This window comes from Aspergillus brasiliensis, assembly GCF_001889945.1.
Source record: "Aspergillus brasiliensis CBS 101740 unplaced genomic scaffold ASPBRscaffold_6, whole genome shotgun sequence".
Taxonomy (NCBI): Eukaryota; Fungi; Ascomycota; class Eurotiomycetes; order Eurotiales; family Aspergillaceae; genus Aspergillus; species Aspergillus brasiliensis.
The window spans coordinates 301,651-324,375 of record NW_027137447.1 but is presented as its reverse complement, the minus strand read 5'-3'; the positions used below and the strand labels follow the sequence as shown (position 1 = coordinate 324,375).

General features: G+C 51.2%; 8 protein-coding genes across 8 annotated transcripts; 5 read left to right on the top strand and 3 right to left on the bottom strand.

Moving 5' to 3' along the window:
- The first annotated feature begins 486 nt into the window (after nucleotides 1–486).
- Nucleotides 487–6,043, top strand: ASPBRDRAFT_65403 (valine--tRNA ligase). The gene is made up of 7 exons (XM_067628528.1): nucleotides 487–891; nucleotides 1,001–1,120; nucleotides 1,215–3,221; nucleotides 3,284–4,258; nucleotides 4,512–4,527; nucleotides 4,665–4,736; nucleotides 4,805–6,043. Exons 1-7 carry the CDS (start codon nucleotides 861–863, stop codon nucleotides 5,775–5,777), a joined length of 4,194 nt encoding a protein of 1,397 aa, XP_067478870.1. The 5' UTR covers nucleotides 487–860; the 3' UTR covers nucleotides 5,778–6,043.
- Nucleotides 6,044–6,142: 99 nt separating this feature from the next.
- ASPBRDRAFT_42972 (Tim17/Tim22/Tim23/Pmp24 family protein) lies at nucleotides 6,143–7,907 on the top strand. Its single transcript, XM_067624904.1, has 6 exons — nucleotides 6,143–6,373; nucleotides 6,469–6,584; nucleotides 6,670–6,696; nucleotides 6,819–7,032; nucleotides 7,083–7,306; nucleotides 7,372–7,907. The coding sequence occupies exons 1-6, from the start codon at nucleotides 6,359–6,361 to the stop codon at nucleotides 7,427–7,429; spliced, it is 654 nt and encodes a 217-aa protein (XP_067478869.1). The 5' UTR covers nucleotides 6,143–6,358; the 3' UTR covers nucleotides 7,430–7,907.
- Nucleotides 7,908–8,731: 824 nt separating this feature from the next.
- Nucleotides 8,732–10,469, bottom strand: ASPBRDRAFT_124952 (uncharacterized protein; the record flags this gene model as incomplete). The annotated part of the gene is made up of 4 exons (XM_067617744.1): nucleotides 8,732–9,092; nucleotides 9,160–9,293; nucleotides 9,348–9,858; nucleotides 9,952–10,469. 4 exons carry the CDS (start codon nucleotides 10,467–10,469, stop codon nucleotides 8,732–8,734), a joined length of 1,524 nt encoding a protein of 507 aa, XP_067478868.1.
- Nucleotides 10,470–11,150: 681 nt separating this feature from the next.
- On the top strand, nucleotides 11,151–12,544 carry ASPBRDRAFT_42969 (uncharacterized protein). The gene is made up of 2 exons (XM_067624903.1): nucleotides 11,151–11,405; nucleotides 11,460–12,544. The coding sequence occupies exons 1-2, from the start codon at nucleotides 11,259–11,261 to the stop codon at nucleotides 12,360–12,362; spliced, it is 1,050 nt and encodes a 349-aa protein (XP_067478867.1). The 5' UTR covers nucleotides 11,151–11,258; the 3' UTR covers nucleotides 12,363–12,544.
- A 377-nt stretch (nucleotides 12,545–12,921) lies between these two features.
- On the top strand, nucleotides 12,922–15,116 carry ASPBRDRAFT_65399 (MDR family MFS transporter). The gene is made up of 4 exons (XM_067628527.1): nucleotides 12,922–13,214; nucleotides 13,264–13,601; nucleotides 13,656–14,115; nucleotides 14,172–15,116. The coding sequence occupies exons 1-4, from the start codon at nucleotides 12,981–12,983 to the stop codon at nucleotides 14,895–14,897; spliced, it is 1,758 nt and encodes a 585-aa protein (XP_067478866.1). The 5' UTR covers nucleotides 12,922–12,980; the 3' UTR covers nucleotides 14,898–15,116.
- A 153-nt stretch (nucleotides 15,117–15,269) lies between these two features.
- Nucleotides 15,270–16,612, bottom strand: ASPBRDRAFT_125637 (glycoside hydrolase family 76 protein; the record flags this gene model as incomplete). Its single annotated transcript, XM_067617809.1, has 3 exons — nucleotides 15,270–15,854; nucleotides 15,907–16,356; nucleotides 16,409–16,612. The coding sequence occupies 3 exons, from the start codon at nucleotides 16,610–16,612 to the stop codon at nucleotides 15,270–15,272; spliced, it is 1,239 nt and encodes a 412-aa protein (XP_067478865.1).
- Nucleotides 16,613–18,193: 1,581 nt separating this feature from the next.
- Nucleotides 18,194–19,723, top strand: ASPBRDRAFT_42965 (ureidoglycolate hydrolase). The gene has a single exon (XM_067624902.1). It carries the CDS (start codon nucleotides 18,603–18,605, stop codon nucleotides 19,371–19,373), a length of 771 nt encoding a protein of 256 aa, XP_067478864.1. The 5' UTR covers nucleotides 18,194–18,602; the 3' UTR covers nucleotides 19,374–19,723.
- ASPBRDRAFT_54912 (mismatch repair ATPase MSH1) lies at nucleotides 19,506–22,660 on the bottom strand (the record flags this gene model as incomplete). The annotated part of the gene is made up of 3 exons (XM_067627315.1): nucleotides 19,506–21,250; nucleotides 21,303–22,224; nucleotides 22,304–22,660. The coding sequence occupies 3 exons, from the start codon at nucleotides 22,658–22,660 to the stop codon at nucleotides 19,506–19,508; spliced, it is 3,024 nt and encodes a 1,007-aa protein (XP_067478863.1).
- Between the last annotated feature and the right edge of the window lie 65 nt (nucleotides 22,661–22,725).

The window sequence follows — 22,725 nt, the reverse complement described above, 5'->3', positions numbered from 1 at the left end:
TTTCCGCGTGACTAGTTGGTCTGGTGTTGATGGGATCTCGTTTTACATGTGTCTGCGTTGCATTTCAAATCTATTGCGTTTTGCCATTTTACTGGCGTTTTCCTCCCATAATCTGCATGAACAATTCCAGTTTGATGTGTCATTGACATCGGCGTGAGGACTAGTCTATATTTGGTGCTCATCTTATCTAGATTCTGGTCTCTCCACGTGGGTTGTGTTGTTGGACCTAGACCGGCACTTGGAAGGCCGGCTTTGGTCGAGGAGTGCTGGAGGCTATATAGAGCTAAAGATGCCTTTCGACAGACTAGATTACGTATGCACAGGCTCTACCAAAAGCACTATAATATGATGACTCTGCGAGAAGTACGCAGTCCATCCGTTTGTAGTTTCTCTTGTCTGATATGAAGCTGGCCGTGACATCACGTGACCAGAGAGCATTGACTCAAAATGGTGCAAGACCTGCAGGATCTCATCCGCGGAGGAGAAGCCAAATGAGTCACGAAGAGACTATAAATCCTGAATCGGAGTCGAACCAAGCATCGAGGCTACATCTGTCATTGCGCATCTGGAACTACGAGCAGTACATACTCTTAAGTTCCAACTTAAGACTCTTGATTCTCCACTCTTGGGGAAGAGTCCTCAGGCCCCGCACCCGCATGCTCTGATTCGTTCCGATCTTTTGCTCTGCGCCAGGAAATTTAATTGCCCGCATTCGCACAACGACCCAACCCCTCCCCCTCCTGCTCTCTCTATCGCCGTTTGAGTCACCGGTGGTCAAGATACTTATCCGTCGGTTCGTGGCGCGATCGGCGCCTTGGAGATTCCCTCCTCCCCTTCCTCTATATCGTCCATTTTCCAGAATGGCCCAGCCGTCTGCTCCCCAAAACCCGAGTACGTTCTTTGTCCGCCTTCCTACTCCCCCCTCTTATCGTTCCCTCCCAGCCCCGCAAAGCTCAATGTGTGTGACTGATTGACTGACCATTCTTGCTGCTTACTCTAGCTGGTGAGCCCAAGGCTCCCGTCGACGTCCCTCCCCAGGCCGACGACCAGTTGCGGAACCAGGATGCCAATGCCGCCGCTCAGCCCGCCGAGGGCCAAAAAGTGAAGAGCGAGAAGGAACGTATGTAACCTCCGGACTATAGGACCACCCTGTCCTGGCGGGACCCAACATCCTGGTGCAACAACATTCTGACAAACTCGCTGGTTATCTATAGTGGAGCGTGAACGTCGCAAGGCCGAGAAGGCGAAGAAGTTCGCCGAGAAGCAGGCCAAGGCCGCTGCTGCGAAGACTGCCGCTCCCAAGGCCGAGAAGAAGCCTAAGGTCGAGAAGGAGAAGACCACTGATGCGTACGACCCCAAGGTGATCGAAGCTGGCCGTTACGAATGGTGGGAGGAACGCGGCCTGTTCAAGCCCGAGTTCGGCTCGGACAACAAGGTCAGGCCCGAAGGTTACTTCGTCATTCCTATCCCTCCTCCCAATGTGACCGGTGCGCTGCATATGGGTCACGCCCTTACCAACGCCCTCCAAGATACCATGATCCGCTGGCAGCGCATGAAGGGCAAGACCACCCTGTGGCTGCCGGGTATGGACCACGCCGGTATCTCCACCCAGAGTGTCGTCGAGAAGATGCTCTGGAAGTTGGAGAAGAAGACCCGTCACGACCTGGGTCGTGAGGCTTTCCTCGAGCGCGTGTGGGACTGGAAGAAGGAATACCATGCCAACATCAAGAACGCCCTTCGCAGAGTCGGTGGTTCCTTCGACTGGACCCGCGAGGCCTTCACCATGGACCCCAACTTGTCCGCCGCCGTCACGGAGACGTTCGTTCGCCTTCACGAGGAGGGCATCATCTACCGTGCTAACCGCCTGGTCAACTGGTGTGTGGCTTTGAACACCTCTCTGTCAAACCTCGAAGTCGAGAACAAGGAGGTCGAGGGCCGCACTCTTCTCGATGTGCCGGGCTACGACAAGAAGATCGAGTTCGGTGTCTTGACTCACTTCTGCTACGAGGTCGACGGCACCACCGAGCGTATCGAGATCGCCACCACTCGTCCCGAGACCATGATTGGTGACAGTGGTATTGCTGTCCACCCCGACGACAAGCGCTACGCCCACTTGGTCGGCAAGTTTGCTCGCCACCCATTCGTCGATCGTTTGATGCCCATTGTTGCCGACAAGGATGTCGACCCCGAGTTCGGTACCGGTGCCGTCAAGATCACCCCCGCCCACGACTTCAACGATTTCAACCGTGGAAAGGCCCACAACCTCGAGTTCATCTCTGTGCTGAACGACGACGGTACCTTCAACAGCAAGGGTGGTCCCTTCGCTGGCATGAAGCGCTTCGATGCTCGTTACAAGGTCATCGAGATGCTGAAGGAGAAGGGTCTCTACGTCAAGTGGGAGAACAACCCCATGAAGATTCCTCGCTGCGCCAAGTCCAACGATGTTATCGAACCCATCCTCAAGCCCCAGTGGTGGATGAAGATGGAGAGTCTCGCCAAGCCGGCCCTTGAGGCCGTTGAGAAGGGTGAGATTGTCATCAAGCCCGAGTCTGCTGAGAAGAGCTACTACCGCTGGATGACGAACATCAATGACTGGTGTCTGTCCCGTCAGCTTTGGTGGGGTCACCAGGCTCCCGCCTACTTTGTGAGGATTGAGGGTGAGGAGAACGATGACAGCGATGGTGAGCGCTGGGTCACTGGCCGCACCGAGGAGGCTGCCCGGGAGAAGGCCGAGGCCAAGTTCCCTGGCAAGAAGTTCAGCTTGGTCCGCGATCCTGATGTCCTTGATACCTGGTTCTCTTCCGGACTGTGGCCGTTCTCGACCCTGGGCTGGCCCAACAAGACCCACGACCTGGAGAACCTGTACCCCACCTCCGTCTTGGAGACTGGTTGGGATATTCTGTTCTTCTGGGTTGCCAGAATGATTATGCTTGGTATCAAGATGACTGGCCAGGTTCCCTTCCGGGAGGTCTACTGCCACTCTCTGATCCGTGATTCCGAGGGCCGCAAGATGTCCAAGTCATTGGGTAACGTCGTTGACCCTCTGGATGTCATGGAGGGTATCCAGCTCCAGGATCTCCATGCCAAGCTGCTCACTGGTAACCTCGCCGAAAAGGAGGTTGCTACTGCTACCAGGTACCAGAAAAAGGCTTTCCCCAAGGGTATCCCGGAGTGTGGTGCTGATGCTCTGCGCTTCGCCCTGGTTTCTTACACTACTGGTGGTACGTGTCTCTGCGACATTTTTATTGCGATGAAGGAAACTCTGCTAACAATCTTCATCTAGGTGGTGATATCGCGTTCGATGTCCAGGTCATCCACGGTTATCGCCGTTTCTGTAACAAGATCTACCAGGCCACCAAGTTCGTGCTTGGCAAGCTGGGCGATGACTTCAAGCCCCAGGCGGCCCCTACCAAGACCGGCAAGGAGTCTCTCTCCGAGCGCTGGATCCTGCACAAGTTCAACCAGGCTGCCAAGGAGATGAACGAGACCCTGGAGCAGCGCGAATTCTCCCAGTCTGCTCAGATTGTCTACCAGTACTGGTACAGCCAGCTTTGTGACGTCTTCATCGAGAACTCCAAGTTCCTCCTGGCCCCTGAGGTTCCTGCTGAGGTGCAGGAGTCCGCCAAGCAGACCCTCTACACCGCGCTGGAGGGTGCCCTGACCCTCATCCACCCCATGATGCCCTTCGTCACCGAGGAACTCTGGCAGCGTCTGCCCCGCCGTGAGGGCGATGCCACGATCTCGATTATGAAGGCCAAGTACCCCGAGTACAAGCCTGACTTCGACGACGTCCAGGCTGAAACTGCCTACGAGCTGATCCTCAACACCTCCAAGGCCGTCCGGTCCATCATGGCCCAGTATGAGATCAAGACCAAGGCCGATGTCGTCATCCAGACCTACGACGCCACCAGCCACAAGACGATCTCCGACGAGCTCACCAGCATCAAGTCTCTTGGTGGCAAGAACTTGGGTGACCTCAGCGTGCTCGGACCCGAGAACACCGTTCCCCCGTCGGGCTGCGTTGTGGCTCCCGTCAGCTCCCAGGCGGCCGTCTACCTTCGTGTGTCCAAGGAGGTGGCGCTTGAGCAGGAGCACAAGGCCAAGGCCAGTCTCGAGAAGGCGCGCGAGACTGTCAGCCGCCAGCAGAAGCTGATCAGCAGCGCTGGTTGGGAGAAGGCCAAGCCCGAGGTTCGCGAGGCCGAACAGAAGAAGCTCCGCGATGCCGAGAGCGAGGCCACTCGGTTGGAGGAGCAGATCCGTGAGTTTGAGAAGCTGCGGTTGGAGTAAGGTGCTCTGAGTAGATGATGGGCTTGGAGTAGATATTAGTGATACACATACAATTGGATTTAGAGACCAAATTAACAGTTTTCTTCTTTTTGTTCATTTTGATCATGGTCTTGTATGTTTCGTAGTGCTCGCACGTGACCTATCTTCATCCTTTCCCATATGAAGGATAGTCATGCCGTGCAACATGTCTTCCTGGGGGCACCCGCCCTTTTCTACAATTAAAGAAAAAAGTCTTATCAGGTAAGATAGAGGTAGAAACATCTCAAACTGGCAAGCAGGAACATTGATGTTGGCGTGGAGACAATAAGCTTATCGATAAGCGACGCCAAGCCCCATCCGCCAAAAGTTTTTGCTCCGCCTTTTTTCATTTTCCGCAGCGAACTCCAGCATTTCTCAATCTCCTCCACTGTCCCCAATCTCGTCCCATCCGCCAAGATGCTCCGAGAAGTGTACGTTGATACCATTATCTACTGTCCGCTATTACCTGGAATATTGGCTAATGGACCAAATTAAATAGAAAACCCAAGAACGCGCGCACCGCGCGCATCCTCAAAGCCAAAGAGCCGCAATTAATCGAGCCCCCGAAACGGACTCTTCTCCTTCACGGATCGAAATGCCCTCAACCGCTGCACACGGTGCTGAAGACCTTCCACTCGCTGACTCGGCCTAACTCGGTCCTATTCCACAAGAAGAATGCGAACATCCACCCGTTCGAGAACGTCGACAGCCTGGAGTTTTTGGCCGACAAGAACGAGTGCGGCATGATTGTGTTCGGAAGCAGCAACAAGAAGCGGCCAAACTGTGTGACCATGGCCCGGGTATTCAACTCTAAGATTCTGGATATGTGTGAGCTGTTGTTGTTGCCGGGTCAGGATCAGTCGGCTGGATTGGAGAGTCTGCAGATTGGTATTGGCATGCGGCCGATGTTGTTGTTCTCCGGCAGTGCGTGGGACGATGAGACGTCGACGGCGCATGTTATGCTGAAGAGCATGTTTGTGGATATGTTCAAGGGAGAGACGAGTGATAAGATTGATGTTGAGGGGTTGCAGTATGTGTTGATGATTGGGGCTGAGGAGGCGACGGAGGGGTTGGCGCCTGTTGTGCATCTTCGGTGGTATAAGTTGCGGACGAAGCGCAGTGGGCATAAGTTGCCCCGTGTGGAGTTGGATGAGATTGGTCCTAAGTTTGATTTCAAGGTTGGACGCTTGCAGGAGGCGCCGAGGGAGGTCATGAAGGAGGCGATGAAGCAGGGTAAGAGGCCGAATGAGGAGATCAAGCTTAAGAAGAACATTGGCTTGGATTCGATCGGTGATAAGATTGGTCGCGTGCATCTGGGTAAGCAGGATCTTACTGGCCTGCAGACTCGCAAGATGAAGGGTCTGAAGCGTCGTGCTGGTGTCGAGTCGGATGAGGAGGAGGGTGATGCCGATATGATGGATGTGGATGAGATTTCGGAGGACGAGGGACGCAAGCGGGCGAAGACGGCTTGATGTGTGATCACTACAGTTTCTTCATTTCTTCTGATGCGCATACTGTCTTGTCGTCTGCCTGTCGTCTACTATTGTCTATCTAGTATCTACTATAGTCTACCTCTCTATCGGCGTTCCGGGGGTTTGGATTTCTCTTGACTGAGGTCAAAGCAGCTCGCTCGGACCGGTATTGTTGATATGTGATGATGTTCTAGACATGCAAAAAGTTGTACTTTCCTTCAATCTATATCTTCATATATCTTACAATATATCCTCGTATTCTCTGCCTATCCTGTTGTGTTGTCCACGTGACATGACGTTCGGCTCTCACATGCCGAGGATCTTTGGAGCTCGTCGCGGATCTGCTTCCCTTCCTTAAATGCCGACTTTCCTTTCCTCCCCCCACCATCATTACTACTTGCCATGCTCCCCTGCCAGTCCCTCCCTTATGAAGCAAGCAAGCAGTGTTCTCAGCGACTGCTGCTGCATACTCAATATCCCCTTGGAAGCTTCCCAGACGTGAAATAGCTCTCTCGTTCCTCCTCCGCTCTCACTCACCGGATCCGTGCCGAGGTCCGACGACTCAAAACGAAAGAAGCAAGATGGATGCTCTAATGGTGAGTATGAAGCCGGTGGTTCATTCCAACACAGCCAGGCTCCTTCTGAAGCTTAATATCAACCTGAGATTAATATGATATTGACCGCAATACAGTCCCGTCTTGACTCGCTAGTCACAAACCCCGATCTTGCGCCCCTCTTAGCTCTCGTCAAAGGTGTGCGCAATGGCGCTGTCTACGGTGCCAAAGTGCGGTTTCCGCATGCTTTAGTGTATGCAAATCATACCACATTATCCTTGTTCTTATAGCAAGCTATATTATAGGTCAGAGCTAATCAGGATGTGCTTGTTGTACAGAATGATCTTCCTCTTCCGATCCGGAACGTGAGTGTGCCCGCATTCCTCTCTCCCCCTCTCTCCTCTCTCCTCTCCTCTCCATATGTACTCCTCCCAACCAGCACGGCCAAGACTACGCAAGCTAACGACAATGATGTCTATCCTTTCAGAATTCGAGAGAAAGTTAAACTCGTTCTAAAAGCCACCCGTCAACATGCCCGCAACCTAGCTACCTTCGCACTCATTTGGAAGGGCGTCATGCTCGCACTCCGCAACATTAACCCCACTACTGGCGGAAAGGAAGGCAGATATGATAGTTTCGTTGCTGGGTTGGTTGGTGGATATGTGGTCTTTGGAAGACATAAGACGAGCATTACACAGCAGGTACGCATCCCATGGTGTCCGGGAGATAACCAGACTTAACCGGGTAATAGATCGTCATCTACGTCTTCGCGCGTGTTATGCTCGCAATGGCTAAACTCGCCGTTCGGCCTAATATGCACCTACTTTCGTCGTCGATCACTCCGGATGCGAGATCCAAGATGGAGAGTAATGCCTGGCCGGTGTTTGCAAGTTTGACATGGGCGTTTGTCATGTATATTTTCCGGTGGCACCCGGATACCCTGATGTCGAGCTTGAGGAGCAGTATGGTTTATATGTACGTTATACCCTCTATAGGCCTTGTGAAAGGCTGTTTAAGTGGGTATATACTGACTCTTGCAGATACGCCGACTCCGATCACTGGGATTCGTTCCGCAATTTCTTGATTCACAACAAATAGAGGTGGTGAGGAGTGTATCCGTGCTAAGCATTTGGGCTGTTATTCTTGGTTTGCTTTTGATGTCCATTGCGGCTTTTATGTTCACGGGGCGTATAGATTGGTGTTAAGGTTGGCCTTTTTCCTTTTCCGATTCATGTCGATGCTTAGGATTCTTGCAGAAACTCGAGCCCTCCCGCTGGCGGATAGGGGAGTTGTTGGTAGTGTGATGATGTGGTGTGAATGGTAAGATAGAGATAGGTATTGGTGGCTGTTGAGGTATCAGATTGTCATCCAATATCATATCCAAATACCAAAATCCGATCCATGGTCGATCTTACCGCAATACTGTCTAGACACACCAGACATGCGTAATCCGGAGAATAGACAAGCTGCACGCACATGCATAATCCTCCAACAGCACATGGATACTACTATGATCCATGTAACGTTACCACCCTTGATAACCTGCTACTACTATCGGACGAACGTATATACCCTGGGTCCGATATTCTTCACGAAGAAGAAGAAAAAGAAATGTAATAGTTTGCTCTCAGCCCTAGTCAGTTCCTGAGCGATTGTTGCAGTCCGCGGCGCGTGACATGCAGCGCGGGTTTCTTCTGGCATACTTGCAGGGAGGAAAGGGGTGCTTGGAACGGAATATTGCTTGTTTTCGGATGAACAAGGCTATTGCAGCTTGAATTTGGGAGGTATGATCTTGTGGTAAGGGAGAAAGACGGGAGTCGGAGGTGATGGGAACGTTTGGTGCGCATATAGCGAGTTTGTCTATCGTGGTCACCAGACGGGAGTAGGTCGACCATGATGATTTCATGTAGGGATATATATCAGTACTAGTAACAGGGAAGAGATACTATCTGACAGGATTTGATTTCCTCGCATGGAAGTATTTGTGCCTCAATTATGGCAAGGTTTTGTAGCTATGAAAGCTTTTAGCATATGCATACATAGTTAGTACCTGGAAATCAATATCGAATTTCTTTTGATGTATCAAAGTCCATCGCTGAGGGTGGTCTGTATATGAGAAGCGACAGTAGAATCAATAATGCTACCTCGTATCCTTCCAGGCTATGAAGTCCTCCCAGACTGGCTCAATTACGATGGTGGAGGGGTTGATAGGGAAGAGGGTTGGATGCGGTGGTGAATTTCTTGAATAGGCTTCGGTTTTATAGTTCGGGGTCCAACTGGAATAACCGAGGTTTTTATACACTCAGTGTGGGCCACTGGCAGAATATGTACATACGACCAGTTTCTGCGTCATGTTCGGCTTCTTCTCAATCTCTGCTGGCAGCGCAGCTATTGCATCAATCATATGGTTGGCTCAGGAATGCCAGCACACGGGGTCTCCAAAGTACTCATTGGCAACAGACTCGTAACAGTCCCGTTGGCAGCAAACATCATCGCATACCCTTCAGGATGGTACGCAGGCCATCCCATCGCCGGGAGCGCATTGACCGGATCCCGCATAAACGCAAGATACAGATCCTGCCAGTGAGATGCTACGGCAGTCTCGAAAGGCGTAGCGGGGCCACCGTACTCCGAGTATGTGCCAAATAGCAAGGGGAGTTCGGAGCTGTGATAGGCTCCTTCCCAGGGCCGAGGGGAAATGTTGCTAAAGTTGGCAGTATTGAAGTAGCGGAAGGATAGGGACGAGGTGTTGTAGCGGAGACTATTTCCAGTCAAATGATCAGTATTGTCAGGTTGTGGACCTAATGATAGGGTGGGGTAAAACACACTGCCCATTGTAGTTTGCCGGACAGAGATGGGTGATCACCGTCTCTTCCTGGACATATGTCATGTTCGGCCCTTGGGGTCCAGCCCAGACAACCAGGCAAGCTTCTTCATTGGCGTTGGTTCCGAAAATAGCGGGCTTGACGGTGATGTTGTTAGCATAGAACGAGGTTCAGAGATGATGACTGCTTACCAACTTCGAGTAATTTCCCGCATAGGCTCTGGCAGTATAGTCTTCGAATTTGGTCACATTATCCACGATAGTCGTGAACTTTAGAGTAGGGCCGGTCGAGTACAATGTGTAGTTCTCATAAAATTCAATGATGTCGTCTGCGCTAACGTTCCTCATGCAAGCCAGTTCGTCTCGAGGAGAGAGATCGCCGCAGCCCATGCGCTCAGCCACAAAGGTGAAGTTCGTATGCTCTACGTCCATGCTGGCACCGGTAGCAAAGACGCTGCCGGAATGCATGATCAGGCCAGACACAATGGGATCATCGGGCCAGGCGTAGTTGTAGTAGTCCGTGCTGGCTGCTCCAGAGCTCTGGCCCCAAAGGGTGATCTTGGACGGGTTTCCGCCAAAGGCAGCAATATTATCTCGAACCCATTCAACGGCGAATCTTTGGTCAAGAAGTCCAAGATTGAGGTTCTGCTGAGTCGCAGCCAGGCCTGCAGCGTTGGGAAAGCCGAAGATGTTAACCCGGTAACTAGAGATGCAAGTGATCAGTGACAATGCAATCAAGGCGAGACATTCGCCACACAATACCACACAGTCAAAGGACAAAAGAAAGAAGACTCACTTGATGGCAACAACGATATGAGACTGTGTCCTTTGGATCCAGTTACTTGGATCAAAGCCATTCGTCAATAGCCCTCCCTCGTAGAACCCGCCGCCAAACATCCAGATCAACACTGGCAACGGCTCGTCCGTGTCATTCACGGCATGCGATGGGCTCCAAACATTGAGAGTCAGGCAGTCCTCTGATGTCGGTCCATACGGTTGCAGCCAAGGAGAATCAAATGTGTACACGGACGGGTCCGTCGTAGTGGTCAACGGATACTGCGGGCAAGATGGCCCGATCTTAGTGGCATCAATGAAAGCCTCTGCAGACTTTCTCTGGGGAGGTGCAAACCGTAGCTCGTTCACAGGAGGCGCTGCAAAGGGAACTCCAAGAAACTGCGCAACATCCGGGGCCGAACCATTGATCATGCCATACAACCGCCCCACGGTTGTATCGACAGTCAAACGAGTTGCTGCTGCAGACACCGAGGGAAGCTGAACTGCAGCAACAAAGAAGCTGAAGGATCTTAACCACATCCTTAAACTGCAGTTTCGACTGATACGTTCAATTGTGTCGATAGCAAGACAGGCGATGACCCCAACGCCATGATGAGGTGGAATACTCCCATACTAATATTTCTAGACTCTTGATAGCATGATGCTCGATGGCCTACTCCATTCTGAAGTCGTCAGGCTAGTAAATCCTGCACTGACTCCCAATGCGTCATGTGCGCCGTCAACTCCACAATTGCACATAGAGCAGATGCGGAGAATCCCCGAAAACCGGGGAAGGGACTTCCAGGGTCTCCCACATTGGTCCATGGGGTGGATTCTAACTCCTCGAAGGAACAGGTCGGTGCGATGAATCCGACAGACGAGCAGGCGGAGTTCAAGCCTATTTCGACTTAGCAGATAAACTGTGTCGCTGGATGCATAGCCGCATAGCCGATGTACCAATAGTCCTGTGGTTGTTCAACAGGCCATCTAGAGCCGAAAAGGGGTCTGGGGAAAAGAATAGAGCCGGCCAGAGACTCTCGGTCATTTGTTGATTGTTGCAGTAAAGCAACCAGCTTTCCTGTCGGATTTCATCTGCCTCTTTGAGGCGACGCGACATTTGTGCATAAATATTGCACGTGCTTATGAATACGCGCTGCGTAACGTAACTACCTTGAATAGTTACGGAGTGAACATCTGGTCTTTGTATCCTCACTCTCATCACTCAATCACCCATAAGCAGTTCCCTTTATTGCGGAAAAGTATCACAGCTTAGCTCAATCAACAGCACAACCGGAATGGCATTCGCTAGCGAGACTAATTAGATCTGCGATGCCGACTCTACTAGCGCTCATGAATTCGTTATGGTCTACTTTTCACTTCCTCTACTCTTCAACCCTCTCTACAACAATACTTCCTCGCTATAGGCGTAATGCAGAGGTTGAGTGTCCTAGTCATCCAGATGCAGCATTAAAAACGGTGAGTTTGGTTCTAGAATATCTGATTCATTCATTCCTCACCACTTCTATCTAGAAGACAGCCGGGCATTCAACAGTAGAAAGGAGCAACGCGCCCATTTCATATCCCCAAGAAATAACGTACATATGCGTTTCCGGATCGGCCGAAGGAGGAGACTCCCCAGGCTTCAGCAGAAAATCTGAAGCATGTCCCGGAGAAGTGATATATGTCACCAAAGGCAAACCCCTGGCCTGGGGAGGAACCGCTGTTCTCGAGAGATTACCTTCAGGTGCCGTCGTGAAGACACCTATTCCAAACCCATATTGCCGTCCTGAAGAAGAGGATCATTGTCGGAATATGCGCCTTGAGGCCAAGATCTATGCAATGATAGGAGAACATCCATGTGTTCCCAAGATATTGAATTGGGATCAAGAAACTTGCTGCCTCACAATGGAGTACCTGGAGAACGGAAAACTTAAAGAATACATCCAGCATAACGTGACGAAACTTACGCTTCAACTTCAGTTACAGTGGAGCAGACAGGTTGCTCAAGCACTTGGTGTTCTCCATGCTCATCAAGTTATACACTGTGATCTTTCACCAAGAAACTTCCTTTTCGACTCGAGCCTCAATGTCAAAATCGCTGACTTTGGTGGCGCTTCATTATGCGGTTCAGATCCCTCAGCTACTCCGGCAACAAGATTTCGACCTCCTGGCTATGACTGGAATGTTGTTCCTGTTCTTAAAGACGATATTTTCGGTCTCGGGTCTCTGATTTATTTTATCATGACAGGTACTTATCCCTATAAAGACATCCTCAGTGACGAAGTTGAGAAGCTGTACGAAGTCCATCAATTCCCTGATACAACTAACGTTATATGTGGTATTGTTATTTCACTGTGCTGGCATCGACAAATCCATTCGGCCCAGAATGTTCACGACGCCGTTGCAGCTGTGGAAGTCGAATACCTGCCTTAGATTATTCCTTCATGTGTAAATCCTTCATTCAGGCCACTCATGTTTATCGAGTGTCGTGTCTTGCGAAGTCCCCATCTCTGTAGACTGGGCACTTGCTTCGAGTGAGCTAGGCCAGGACCTTTCGTCTTTGAGATCCCGGTAAGCGTGCTGGCTACTTCGTATTTGAGGCATCCCCCTTCACATGTCATACGGAATCCTGCAGGATAGTTGCCTGAATCTTCCAACGGGAATTGAATTACTTACCATCGAGTTAACTACTAACTCGTATCCAAGGCCGAGTATGGGTTTGTCAACGGACCGCGGACCATCACACAACGTTTATGTAGGAGTTATGCCATCCCTTCATCCAATAGACGACAATAAAAGCCTGCAGCAGACGTAATCCCCATAATAACAACTTGTCTGACAAGACCGGTCTACTACTTATTGGGCCAAGAGAGATTGAGGAGAGTGAGTGACCTTCGAGGCGGAAAGCGTAGCCGGCCAAGACACAGACAAACGGAGCAAACAGCCGTGACTCAATCTTTTCGCACTTCATCCATCTTCCCATCGTAGCTTCGCCTCCCCAGAATCGTTACAGACTGATGTTAGCGTTCCAGTTCTGAGAAAGAGGTCCTAATGGTGCTGGCTTCGTCTAAAGACTCGATTGGTGCTGATCGGCAGCCAATCGAAATGCTATCCACGTCCGGAACCATGAACGAGAACTATGGACCTGATCAGTGCGGTTCGGAGAATATAGTAGCCAATGCACAGGATCTAGAAAGGGTTCCCTCACAACGTCTCCAGACCGACTCTGAAACACCGGAAACTCGCAGTAATTGGAAGATCTGTGCAACTATGCTCGCTCTTTCGGTGTGTTTCTCTTTACCTAAGGGTTTTCCCACCTGCTTATAAGAAGTAGCTTGCGCTTTTTATCTCCGCTCTTGACCAGACAATCGTGGCTACTGCTACGCCTACAATCTCGTCTGATCTGCATTCAGCATCCGGATATGTATGGATTGGCGGTGCCTATCTCCTCGCCAATGCTGCCAGTTCCAATATCTGGGCCAATCTGTCCGATATCTGGGGGAGAAAGCCGATCCTTCTCTCGGCCGTTGCTCTCTTCTTTGTAGCGTCGATCATCTGCGCCACAGCAACTGGTATGCCCATGCTGATTACCGGCCGTGGCATACAAGGCATAGCTGGTGGTGGTCTCATCCAGCTGATCACAATCACCATTTCTGATTTGTTCAGCGTCAGGTATTGCTTATCTAACATCCTCATCTCCCTTGATATGTAGCTGACAGGAAATAGACTCCGCAGTCTGTTCCTCGGATTGATCGAATTCATCTGGGCAATTGCTGGCGCCTTAGGGCCGATCGTGGGTGGGGCTTTCACCCAGTCTGTTTCATGGAGGTGGATTTTCTGGATCAACCTTCCCGTCTGTGGAACGGCCTTTGTGCTACTCTATTTCTTCCTGGATATACACAATCCAAGAACCCCAGTCCTGGCCGGAATCAAGGCTGTAGATTGGTGGGGGAGCTTCTCCATGCTCGCACTCATCATCCTACTACTGCTGGGTCTGGACTTTGGAGGCGCCACATTCCCCTGGGGTTCCCCCAAGGTGATTTGTCTTATTGTCTTTGGCTGTCTGATGTCGTTCGCCTTCATCTACAGTGAAAAGAAGCTGGCCAAATACCCCCTCATGCCGCTGGGGGTATTCAGGAACCGGTCCAACGTCGCCTGCTTCCTGGTCGACTTCACACATGGCTTTGTATGACCCTGAACCAATCTCCTCTTATCATCCCGTCTCTAACATGCCACTACTAGGCCTACCTCGGCGCAGAGTACTACCTCCCGCTCTACTTTCAATCAGCCAAAGAATCCACCCCATTCCGCTCTGGAGTCCTAATCCTCCCCTTCGTCTTGACCGAAGCAGCATTCAGTCTCTTCTCCGGCCTCCTCATCCACCGAACCGGCCGCTACCTCGAAATCATCTGGGTTGGAACCGCCCTCGTAGTCCTGGGAACGGGCCTCTTCACCAACTACAGCGCCACCTCCTCTCTCGGAAAAATCGTCGGCTACCAAATCACCGCCGGCATGGGATGCGGAATGCTCTTCTTCCCCCCTCTCCTCGCTCTCCAAAGCAACATCACTCAAGCCAACACCGCCAGCGCAACCGCTACCTTCGGCTTCATCCGCAACGTCGCCATGGCCATGTCCGTAGTCCTCGGGGGTGTCGTGTTCCAGAACAGCATGGACATGCGACAAGACGGCCTCAAGGCCGCGGGACTGTCCTCGTCGCTGTTGGCTGAGTTTTCGGGCACAGAGGCTGCAGCTAATGTCAATGCTGTCCGCGCGGTCCAGGATCCCACCCAGCGACACGCTGTAGCGGATGCCTATGCATGGAGCCTTCGCAATATGTGGATTATGTATGCTTGTCTGGCTGCTTGTGGGTTTGTTGCGAGTGTATTCATCACCCGTCAGCATCTTAGCGAGGAGCATGTGGAGACGAAGACTGGGTTGAAGGAGAAGCAACCGGTGTCAGAACAATAGGCCATTTCTTTAGAGTGCTGTCGTGGCCTCTGGGAGAGAAATATATCCTACACAACAACTACCACACCTTGTCTTAGAATAATCATCAAAAGTTCGTGCCGTTTTCAATATTGTGCTTTGGCAATCGATACGATTGTTAGCAAGTCCATGTATATAGTCCAAGTACATACATACATACATCTAAGAATGTCTAAATAAACTAACACATCGTTAAAGCGCTAGTATATGATTTCTCTTATCGATATATATATATATATATATTATTATTATTATTATAATTATTGCACTGATGCTTTTGCAGACATAGCTTCGTCTAACTAAGATATTTACACAAAATATATATAATAACCAACACAACACCTATTTATATCATCACCCGAGCATCAACCATGCCATCAAACCAACCCATCCCGCAGCAAAGGCGACCGTCACAACTCCCGCTCCCGCGCGGTCTCCCGTGGTGATCGTGCTTAGGATCGTCTTATCATCGGAGCTGTCATCGGTTCCGGCCGATGGATTGCTGGTGCTGTTGCCTCCCGTGCTGGAAGTCAACGGGGCGGCCGAGGAGTTGGAGAAGGCGATCATATTCGATGAGAAGATACTGGTAGTACTCATTTGTTCCTCAAGACCGATCCAGCCATCCCAGGTACCGTTCCACCATCGCACGCCGCAGGTGTTGTTACCATACCCGGTGCAAGTGGCGGCAGCGCCCTGGGCGGATCCCTGCAGTTTGGGGAGGATTCTGTCGTAGGTGGATGGGACTAGTAAGGCTGTGTAGGCGAGCCAAGCCGACAACAGGCCCTTGAAGATAATTTGGTTGTCGTCACACACCTCGGTCGGCTCGCACGTTATCTCCGACATGATTTCACCGCCGTAGCTTGTCGGGAAGAACTTGTTCAAGGTGCGGTTCAACAGACCATCGACGGCGTTCTTCCATTTGGTTTCGGTACCGTTGGTCTGTGATAGATTAGCAAGTTTGATCGTCTTTCGACGCTATAGGCCCACCTACATAATTATACAGGTATGCGGCTCCTCCTAGATAAGCGCCGTAATTATAGGTCCATTGATTGTCGCCCTGACTGCTGCAGTCATTTGTTGTCGACGTCGAGTCCGCGACGTTCCAGGTCGAGTTGCTCAACAGCGGCGTTGTGACCGACCAGTCCCAGATGCGCTCTGCCCAGTCGTAGTAGGTCTGGTTGCTAGTATAGCGCGCCAGACGAGCCGACAGTTGGAACAGACCACCGTTGGAAATAGCGTTTTTCATGGTATAGCCTGATTCATATGTGTAAATTTGCCATCGCATACCCCCGTCGCAGGTCGTATCATCCCAGCGGTCGACCTGGGTATTGAAGACACCCTGTGCCAGAGATAGCCAAGAGTATCCATCGCTGGAGTCGGGAAAGTTCAATTCGGCACCAGTCATAGCGGCCAGGCCCCAGAACATTTGATCGTCATTTCCCTGGATGCCTCGATTAGTTGGGGACGGGGCTGCCACAAAGCGAGGAACTCACGATGTAGCTACTCCAGTTCGCCGGCATGTAATCGCAATCGCCCGCCTGCCACTGCATGCCCTGGACGACTTCGTCGTTATAGGTGGAGTCCCCCGTGTAGTGATAGTATTGCATGAGTGTCATGAACATGGCGCCACCTTCCCACCAAGTGTTGGGGATCTTTCCCGGGATTTCGCCGGACTCGTTTCCCTTGTAGTGCTTCATCATACCGTAGGCGGCGGTGGATGCTGCATTTTTGATGGATTCTGTGGACAACAGCAGTTAAAATCATCTGCATTTGAGTTGCGGGTGTTGGGCTATGGACCATATCCGAGGCCCGATTAGCTACCACGGCTTGAGAGTCACATACCCTCGCTGCTGATATCAAGAGTGATACCTTGGACCCCCAGGACCGCCAGGGCCAGGACCAGCACGCATCTTAACCACTGATTCCCCGCCATTGGAGAGGTCACGACGGCGCAATCACGGGATATCAGAAACAAGATAAGGAACGTAGATCCGAAAGCGAACACGAGCGAAAGCCTAGAGAACTGGGGAAAGGCATTCCAACGCCTTTGACTGGATCGGCATTGGCAGGTAAAGAGTTCACCTTATGAGAATGGACTGGCGCCAACAAAATGTGACTGCCTAAGTGGGAGTCGTCACCCTCCGCAGCAGCGTACGTCAACCAACAAGCGACCATTTTGTCCGAATATTTTGCCCATGCCTTAAATCCGACCTCCATCCAGCTACGGCTAGCTCGAAAGTCTTTTCCCGGTACCTGATACGTCACACTATTGATCCAAGAAATATAAAGAGACCGGAATCCTCGTCATGGGCCGGGTTTCAGTAGTCTATTTTTCAGACTATCAGTTCATTCCGTTGGTAGCTGATGAAGATACTCTTTTTGATTGCATAATTCAAGTGGGAGAATCCACTCTTTTCCCCCAAAGCATTGGACAAGCCTGCGCCGAGGAAGATGCCCAGACGCATTGGCATCCAAAATCCGAACTACTGACGAGTCTCTGTGGAGCCCAAGCGAAGCGCGATAACGTTTTGAGACCGGGAGATTCCACTGCCGATCCACAGCTGTAAAGTCGGTTTTACTCGTCGGTTTTTTGTTTTTTTGGCCAGCTCCGATGGATCGTTCCGATTAGTCAGAGGCTTAGCCTCACGTGGCAGGCCGTTTGCTGACTCAGTCGGTTCTGCATGTCCAAAGGAACTGGAGGAGCCGAGCAGATTAATACCGAGCATAGAGGATCAATGGTAGAGGCATTATGTCTTCACGTTAGGAGAGGATTCAGAATGTGTTAAAGTGATAGACAGTAGTACTGTCGAGACCGTCGGTTTCAGCTTTTCAGCTGCCAGCATGAACTCACTAACCATGCATACTAGCTCCTCTGGTTATATATTGGGAGCTAAGCTCCTGAACTGCGAGTACCAATTAGTGTGACCAAGGCCTATCAACCACACTAGATTGAAGTTATTATGAGGGATTGCATCGCTTTGAATCCATCTAATTGGCTTTAAATAAAAATAGTCCCGTGGCATCATGATGCCATTGATGAAAAAGTATAAGCGAAGCTGAAGAGGTGAAACGAGACGGAAAAGGAACGAAAACGGTACGAGATGGCAGGCCGAAGAGGAACACGATCACCTGACCTTATAGATAGGTCACTTTTAGGATTGACTAACTATTGAAACCGCGACAGTTCGGGAAAAAATGCGGTCCATCCAAAAATGACACTTGTTAGCATTTAAAGGCCCATCATCCCTTGCATGTGCGATCTGCAAGAATGCAAGTGACGGGCCACGGGGGAAGCGCTAAACTTCCGATAAGGATGAAAACCTACTATTCGGGCCCAAGAATGAAAACACATCTCCCAGGGCTAGAATTAAGAATCCCCATGAAGATAGTAAAATATCCTTCTATAGCAGAGGAATATTGGTATGACCCTCTTCTCCCACTCAATCAATCTGACATCGGCCCCTTCCGACCGCCGATCTTAGCGTCGATAATGACGGCGACTCCCGACGCCCTTCTGGGGTAGATAGATAACAACCTCACCGAATCTCTCTCTCTCTCTCCTCATTCCCCCCATCCATCAAATACTGCAATTCATCCAACTGGGCAGGTCCCCCTACCTTCAATCTTTCCTCCTTCCATCTACTTCGCCTTTTTTGTTCTTTGTAAATTACTGAAAGACACACAACAATGCCACCACCGACCCTCACTACCACACCCCCCCTCAACCTCCACCCCGCTCCCCTCACCCCCGAGGCCTTCTCCGAGTTCGGCACTGCCATCACATCCCCCCTGGCACGCGACATCACCACGCCTCCCCCAGAGAGTACTCTGAAATCACTATCCCCCGTCCCCGTCCTCGCCAACCAATCCTCCGCCCTGAAGTATAGCCCGATCGGTCCAATGACAGATACATACTCCACCGCTCCGAGCGGCCAGCCCTCCTCCGCCCGCATGACCATGTTCTCGTGCTTTCCGCGCAAACTACGCCATGTCGCTCGTCAAAACGTCAATGTATTTGATGTGCGCATTCTGGAAAGACACCCCTACACTACGCAGACTTTCACCCCGATTGATTTGTCGAGTCAGCCGAAGACCACGACAGGCGCTGGAGGCGAGCTGGTGGAGGAGGAGCCGTTTTACTTGGTTATTGTGGCGCCTTCGTTGAAGGGGACTACGGCGACGGCGAGGACGGATGAGGGGGAGACGGTGAATGTGGTTGATCCGCCGGATTTGAGTCGCTTGAGGGCGTTTGTGGCGAGGGGTGGTCAGGCTGTTACGTATGGGGCGGGCACGTGGCATGCGCCTATGGTGGTTATTGGGAAGAGGAGGGTGGATTTTGTGGTGGTGCAGTTTATGAATGGGGTTGGGGATGAGGATTGTCAGGAGGTGAGGTTTGGGGAGGGGATTGCTGTGGAGGTTTCGGGTGAGGGGACAAAGAAGGCGTTGGCGAAGCTTTGAGATACACAGTTATCGCAATTCGGGGGAGGGGACTTTTATGGACGATATGGTTCATTGTACCTTCTTATCAAAAATGGCTATTGTACATAGATTGTGAATGATATATGGGTTTACTGATGGTATGGGATCGCTTCAGGCTCCGTTTGCTGTATGTTTTGGTACCGAGGCCTCATTCCAATGTGAGCTGTCGTTGTTGTTGTTGGAGAATCGTTGACGCACGCTCTTTGCCATTTCAATGGCTTCCCTGGGTAGTCCGGCCAACTGGGCGACTTTCAATGCATGCGACTCGCGGTTTACACCCTTGCGTAGTCGATGGATAAACGAAAATGATCCGGAAGCGGATTCCTTGACATCGGTGCAGTATCTGCCGAGTGCGTCAAAGCCGTGCGTCATGTCGGCAAGGACATGGAAGTGGGTCGCAAACAGTGTTCGGCATTTGTTGTGATAATGCAGGTGATGCAAGCATGCAAAACTGACGGCAGTCCCGTCTTCTGGCGTGGTTCCACGCCCGACCTCGTCCATGATGACAAACGAGCGTGAGGTCGCTTGTTTGAGAATAGCTGCCGTTTCCAACATCTCGACCATGAAAGTAGATTGGTCTCGGAACAGATCATCAGCGGCTCCAATGCGACTGAAAATCTGGTCAACCACACCAATCTCTGCGTACGCGGCAGGGACAAATGACCCGACCTGGGCCAGGATTGTGATCAGTGCGTTCTGTCGCAGAAAGGTGCTTTTACCTGCCATGTTGGGACCGGTCACAAGCCAGATACGCTCTGGGCCTCCCAGAAAGCAATCGTTGCTGACAAACCGTCGCCCTTGCTCCTCGAGTCCAAGCTTGACTGTGGGATGGCGTCCGCCTACAATCTTGTGGCTCGTGCCTTCGTTGAGGATTGGGCGCACTAGTTGCTGTTCTTGAGCTAATGTAGCAAACGAGCACGCGACATCTAGTTCATCCATAACGGCCGCATTGCGTCGAATCTTGACCAGGTTGAGGATGACCTCCCGACGCAGATGCTCAAAGATCACTTGTTCTTCTTGGCGGATTTGAGCTCTCACTTGGTCCATATGGCCGCCCAGTTCTGTCCATGCTGGTAAATAGAATGATCTCGTCGATTTGGTGGACGAGACATTCCGTGTTACTCCCAGTTCCTCCAAGGATTCCTGAGTGATTCTAGCTCCCTTGACGTGGCATATGTGACCCAACCCCGGAGTCCACTTGAGTGTTAGCGCAGATGAACCCACCGACTCGCGAAGACGCTGTGTTAGCTCCGACTTTGCGGTATGTAATTGCTCTAATTCCTGGTGGAGTTCGCTTAGAGCCGGGCTTGCATTTCGTCTCATGATCCAGGTATCGGGAATTGTCCCCTCATCCGTAGCCGCGCTAGCCCGATCACTGCTTTTCGTTTTGACTTTCTTCGGAAGGGCGGCCATGTCTCCCGGTATACCCTCATTTAGAGTGACAGTCTGTGCTAGAATGGCTGCCTCTGCAGCTGTGTCGTCTTCAATACGCTGCTTTTGCAGCAGTCCCTCCTCATCAATGGCTGCCAGTATCTTGTCCGCTAAGACTGTAGGTCCGTCCATGTGGATTCGGTCGACCATGGCCCCAATGCTGCGCTTGGTTTGACTATCAGCCTCACCGTGCCACTTCCTTGATAGGACTTGTCGGATTTCCTTCGAGGCCTCAATAGCCCTCGAAAGACAGATTAGATCATCAGGATCGCCCCGACCAAGTGTAAACTTCTGCACTAGACGCTGGGCGTCATAGCTGCGTTTTAGGAACTGGATCACGTTGTCATGCAGATCGCGGTCTTCGAGGAATATCGAAACAAGGTCAAGGCGTTCGTTGATCACCGATATAGAGGAGGAAGGCGACGCTGCCGCAATGTTAGTCTCAGGAGCTTCGCTATGGGAAATTATCAGGCATACTTAGACGGTCTCTCAGCAAACGTGCTCCACTCTTGGTAGAGGTTCGCCGCACTGCATGAAGCAGGCTTCCTTTCCCAAAACCATCCCTAGCAGTCTCCAGTATTTCTAGACCCCTTAAGCTATTCCGGTCGATGCTCATTGATTCGTCCAAATGTCGGCGGCGAGGAGGCTGAAGTTTCATATTCAAGCCTTGCAGTTGAACCCGGATGTACTCCAAGAGACTATACCCGGCGGCGACCTCTTCACGCGTGAAAGTTTCTGCGGCGGCGTCTGATACAGGGGCTTCAAGCATAGCTTCCCATCGGGCCATGGGCGCAACCCTTTTCGGATATTGGAAGAAAGTCATTAGTCGTTGATCATGCCCAATCAGTAACTGCAGCTCCTGTCCAATTACATCCTGAAGACCTTGGTCCACAAGAATCTCCCGAGCGCCAATCCTGGCAATAGCAGACGGCAGCATCTGTGCTGTAGTTACTTGCGTGAAGAAGTCACCGGTGGAAAGGTCTAACCAGGACAAGCCTACATTCTGGGATGCGGATAATAAAACGTGCTGTTGTGAGGATGTGACATCTTGTTGCTTCAACTGCTCCTTCATCGAAGACCTATCAATGTAGACGGCTAACAAGAAGTTGTTCTCGGATGGGTCCATGAATTTCTCATCAATCAATGTGCCAGGTGTGATGATTCTGGCCACCTTACGATCGAAGAGAAGACCTCCAGATCGGAGCTTGTCTTCTGCCGCATTTGGAAATTCTTCGCTGACAGCCACGTACTTGTTCAAATCCTGAACAAGGATTTTGAGGAAACGGTCTAGCTGAAAGAAAGGAAAGCCAGCCATAGGAACAGGACCGGCGCTGGTCTTCTTGGAGGCAAGCTTAAGGTTGAGCAAGGGAGCGAACTCTTCAGCTTGCTCAAAATAGAGCTAATATTAGGTTAGGAATACCGGCGGGAACATTTTTGAGCCCATGAATCCATCAGTAGCACAAAGCTGGCAGTCATACCTCGTAAAAGCCGCCTACTCTGGTCAAGATCACGCAGTTCTTGAACTTCTGCATATTGTTCCAATGTCCTTGTACGACAGCCGGATACTTGGGAGCATCATCCACCACTTCCTGATATGGCTGCAGCTTCAGTGCCCCCTGGGGCAGATCTTTCAACTTTACAGTAGTCTTCGTTTTGGCATTTCGCCGTGGCACTGAGTAACAAGTTACCTTGGGAAAAAGTGTGGATGGTCGCCGGGCATGATGACAGATGGTCCTGTGTACATGGCAACGATAGGGGGGCAATATATCAGGTCTAGCAATTAAACGAACTTGGGATTGGCATCGATAAGACAGATGTAGTCCGTGAGCACGCATCATCCCGAGAGAGCGCGTAGTCTCCGGCGCGTTGAGGGAGAGGAACGACACGAAGTATACCAAGT

Excerpts from the sequence above, each read along its gene's own strand:
- ASPBRDRAFT_42965 (XM_067624902.1), top strand. The coding sequence starts at position 18,603 with ATGCCACCACCGACCCTCACTACCACACCCCCCCTCAACCTCCACCCC.
- ASPBRDRAFT_42969 (XM_067624903.1), top strand. The coding sequence starts at position 11,259 with ATGCCGACTCTACTAGCGCTCATGAATTCGTTATGGTCTACTTTTCAC. Across the intron at positions 11,406-11,459 it reads CAGATGCAGCATTAAAAACG|AAGACAGCCGGGCATTCAAC; the intron begins GTGAGTTTGGTT and ends ACTTCTATCTAG.
- ASPBRDRAFT_65403 (XM_067628528.1), top strand. The coding sequence starts at position 861 with ATGGCCCAGCCGTCTGCTCCCCAAAACCCGA. Across the intron at positions 1,121-1,214 it reads AGTGAAGAGCGAGAAGGAAC|TGGAGCGTGAACGTCGCAAG; the intron begins GTATGTAACCTC and ends GGTTATCTATAG. Across the intron at positions 3,222-3,283 it reads GGTTTCTTACACTACTGGTG|GTGGTGATATCGCGTTCGAT; the intron begins GTACGTGTCTCT and ends ATCTTCATCTAG.
- ASPBRDRAFT_42972 (XM_067624904.1), top strand. Across the intron at positions 7,033-7,082 it reads AGACGAGCATTACACAGCAG|ATCGTCATCTACGTCTTCGC; the intron begins GTACGCATCCCA and ends ACCGGGTAATAG. Across the intron at positions 7,307-7,371 it reads AGGAGCAGTATGGTTTATAT|ATACGCCGACTCCGATCACT; the intron begins GTACGTTATACC and ends TGACTCTTGCAG.
- ASPBRDRAFT_65399 (XM_067628527.1), top strand. The coding sequence starts at position 12,981 with ATGGTGCTGGCTTCGTCTAAAGACTCGATTGGTGCTGATCGGCAGCCA. Across the intron at positions 13,602-13,655 it reads TCTGATTTGTTCAGCGTCAG|ACTCCGCAGTCTGTTCCTCG; the intron begins GTATTGCTTATC and ends GACAGGAAATAG. Across the intron at positions 14,116-14,171 it reads TCGACTTCACACATGGCTTT|GCCTACCTCGGCGCAGAGTA; the intron begins GTATGACCCTGA and ends TGCCACTACTAG.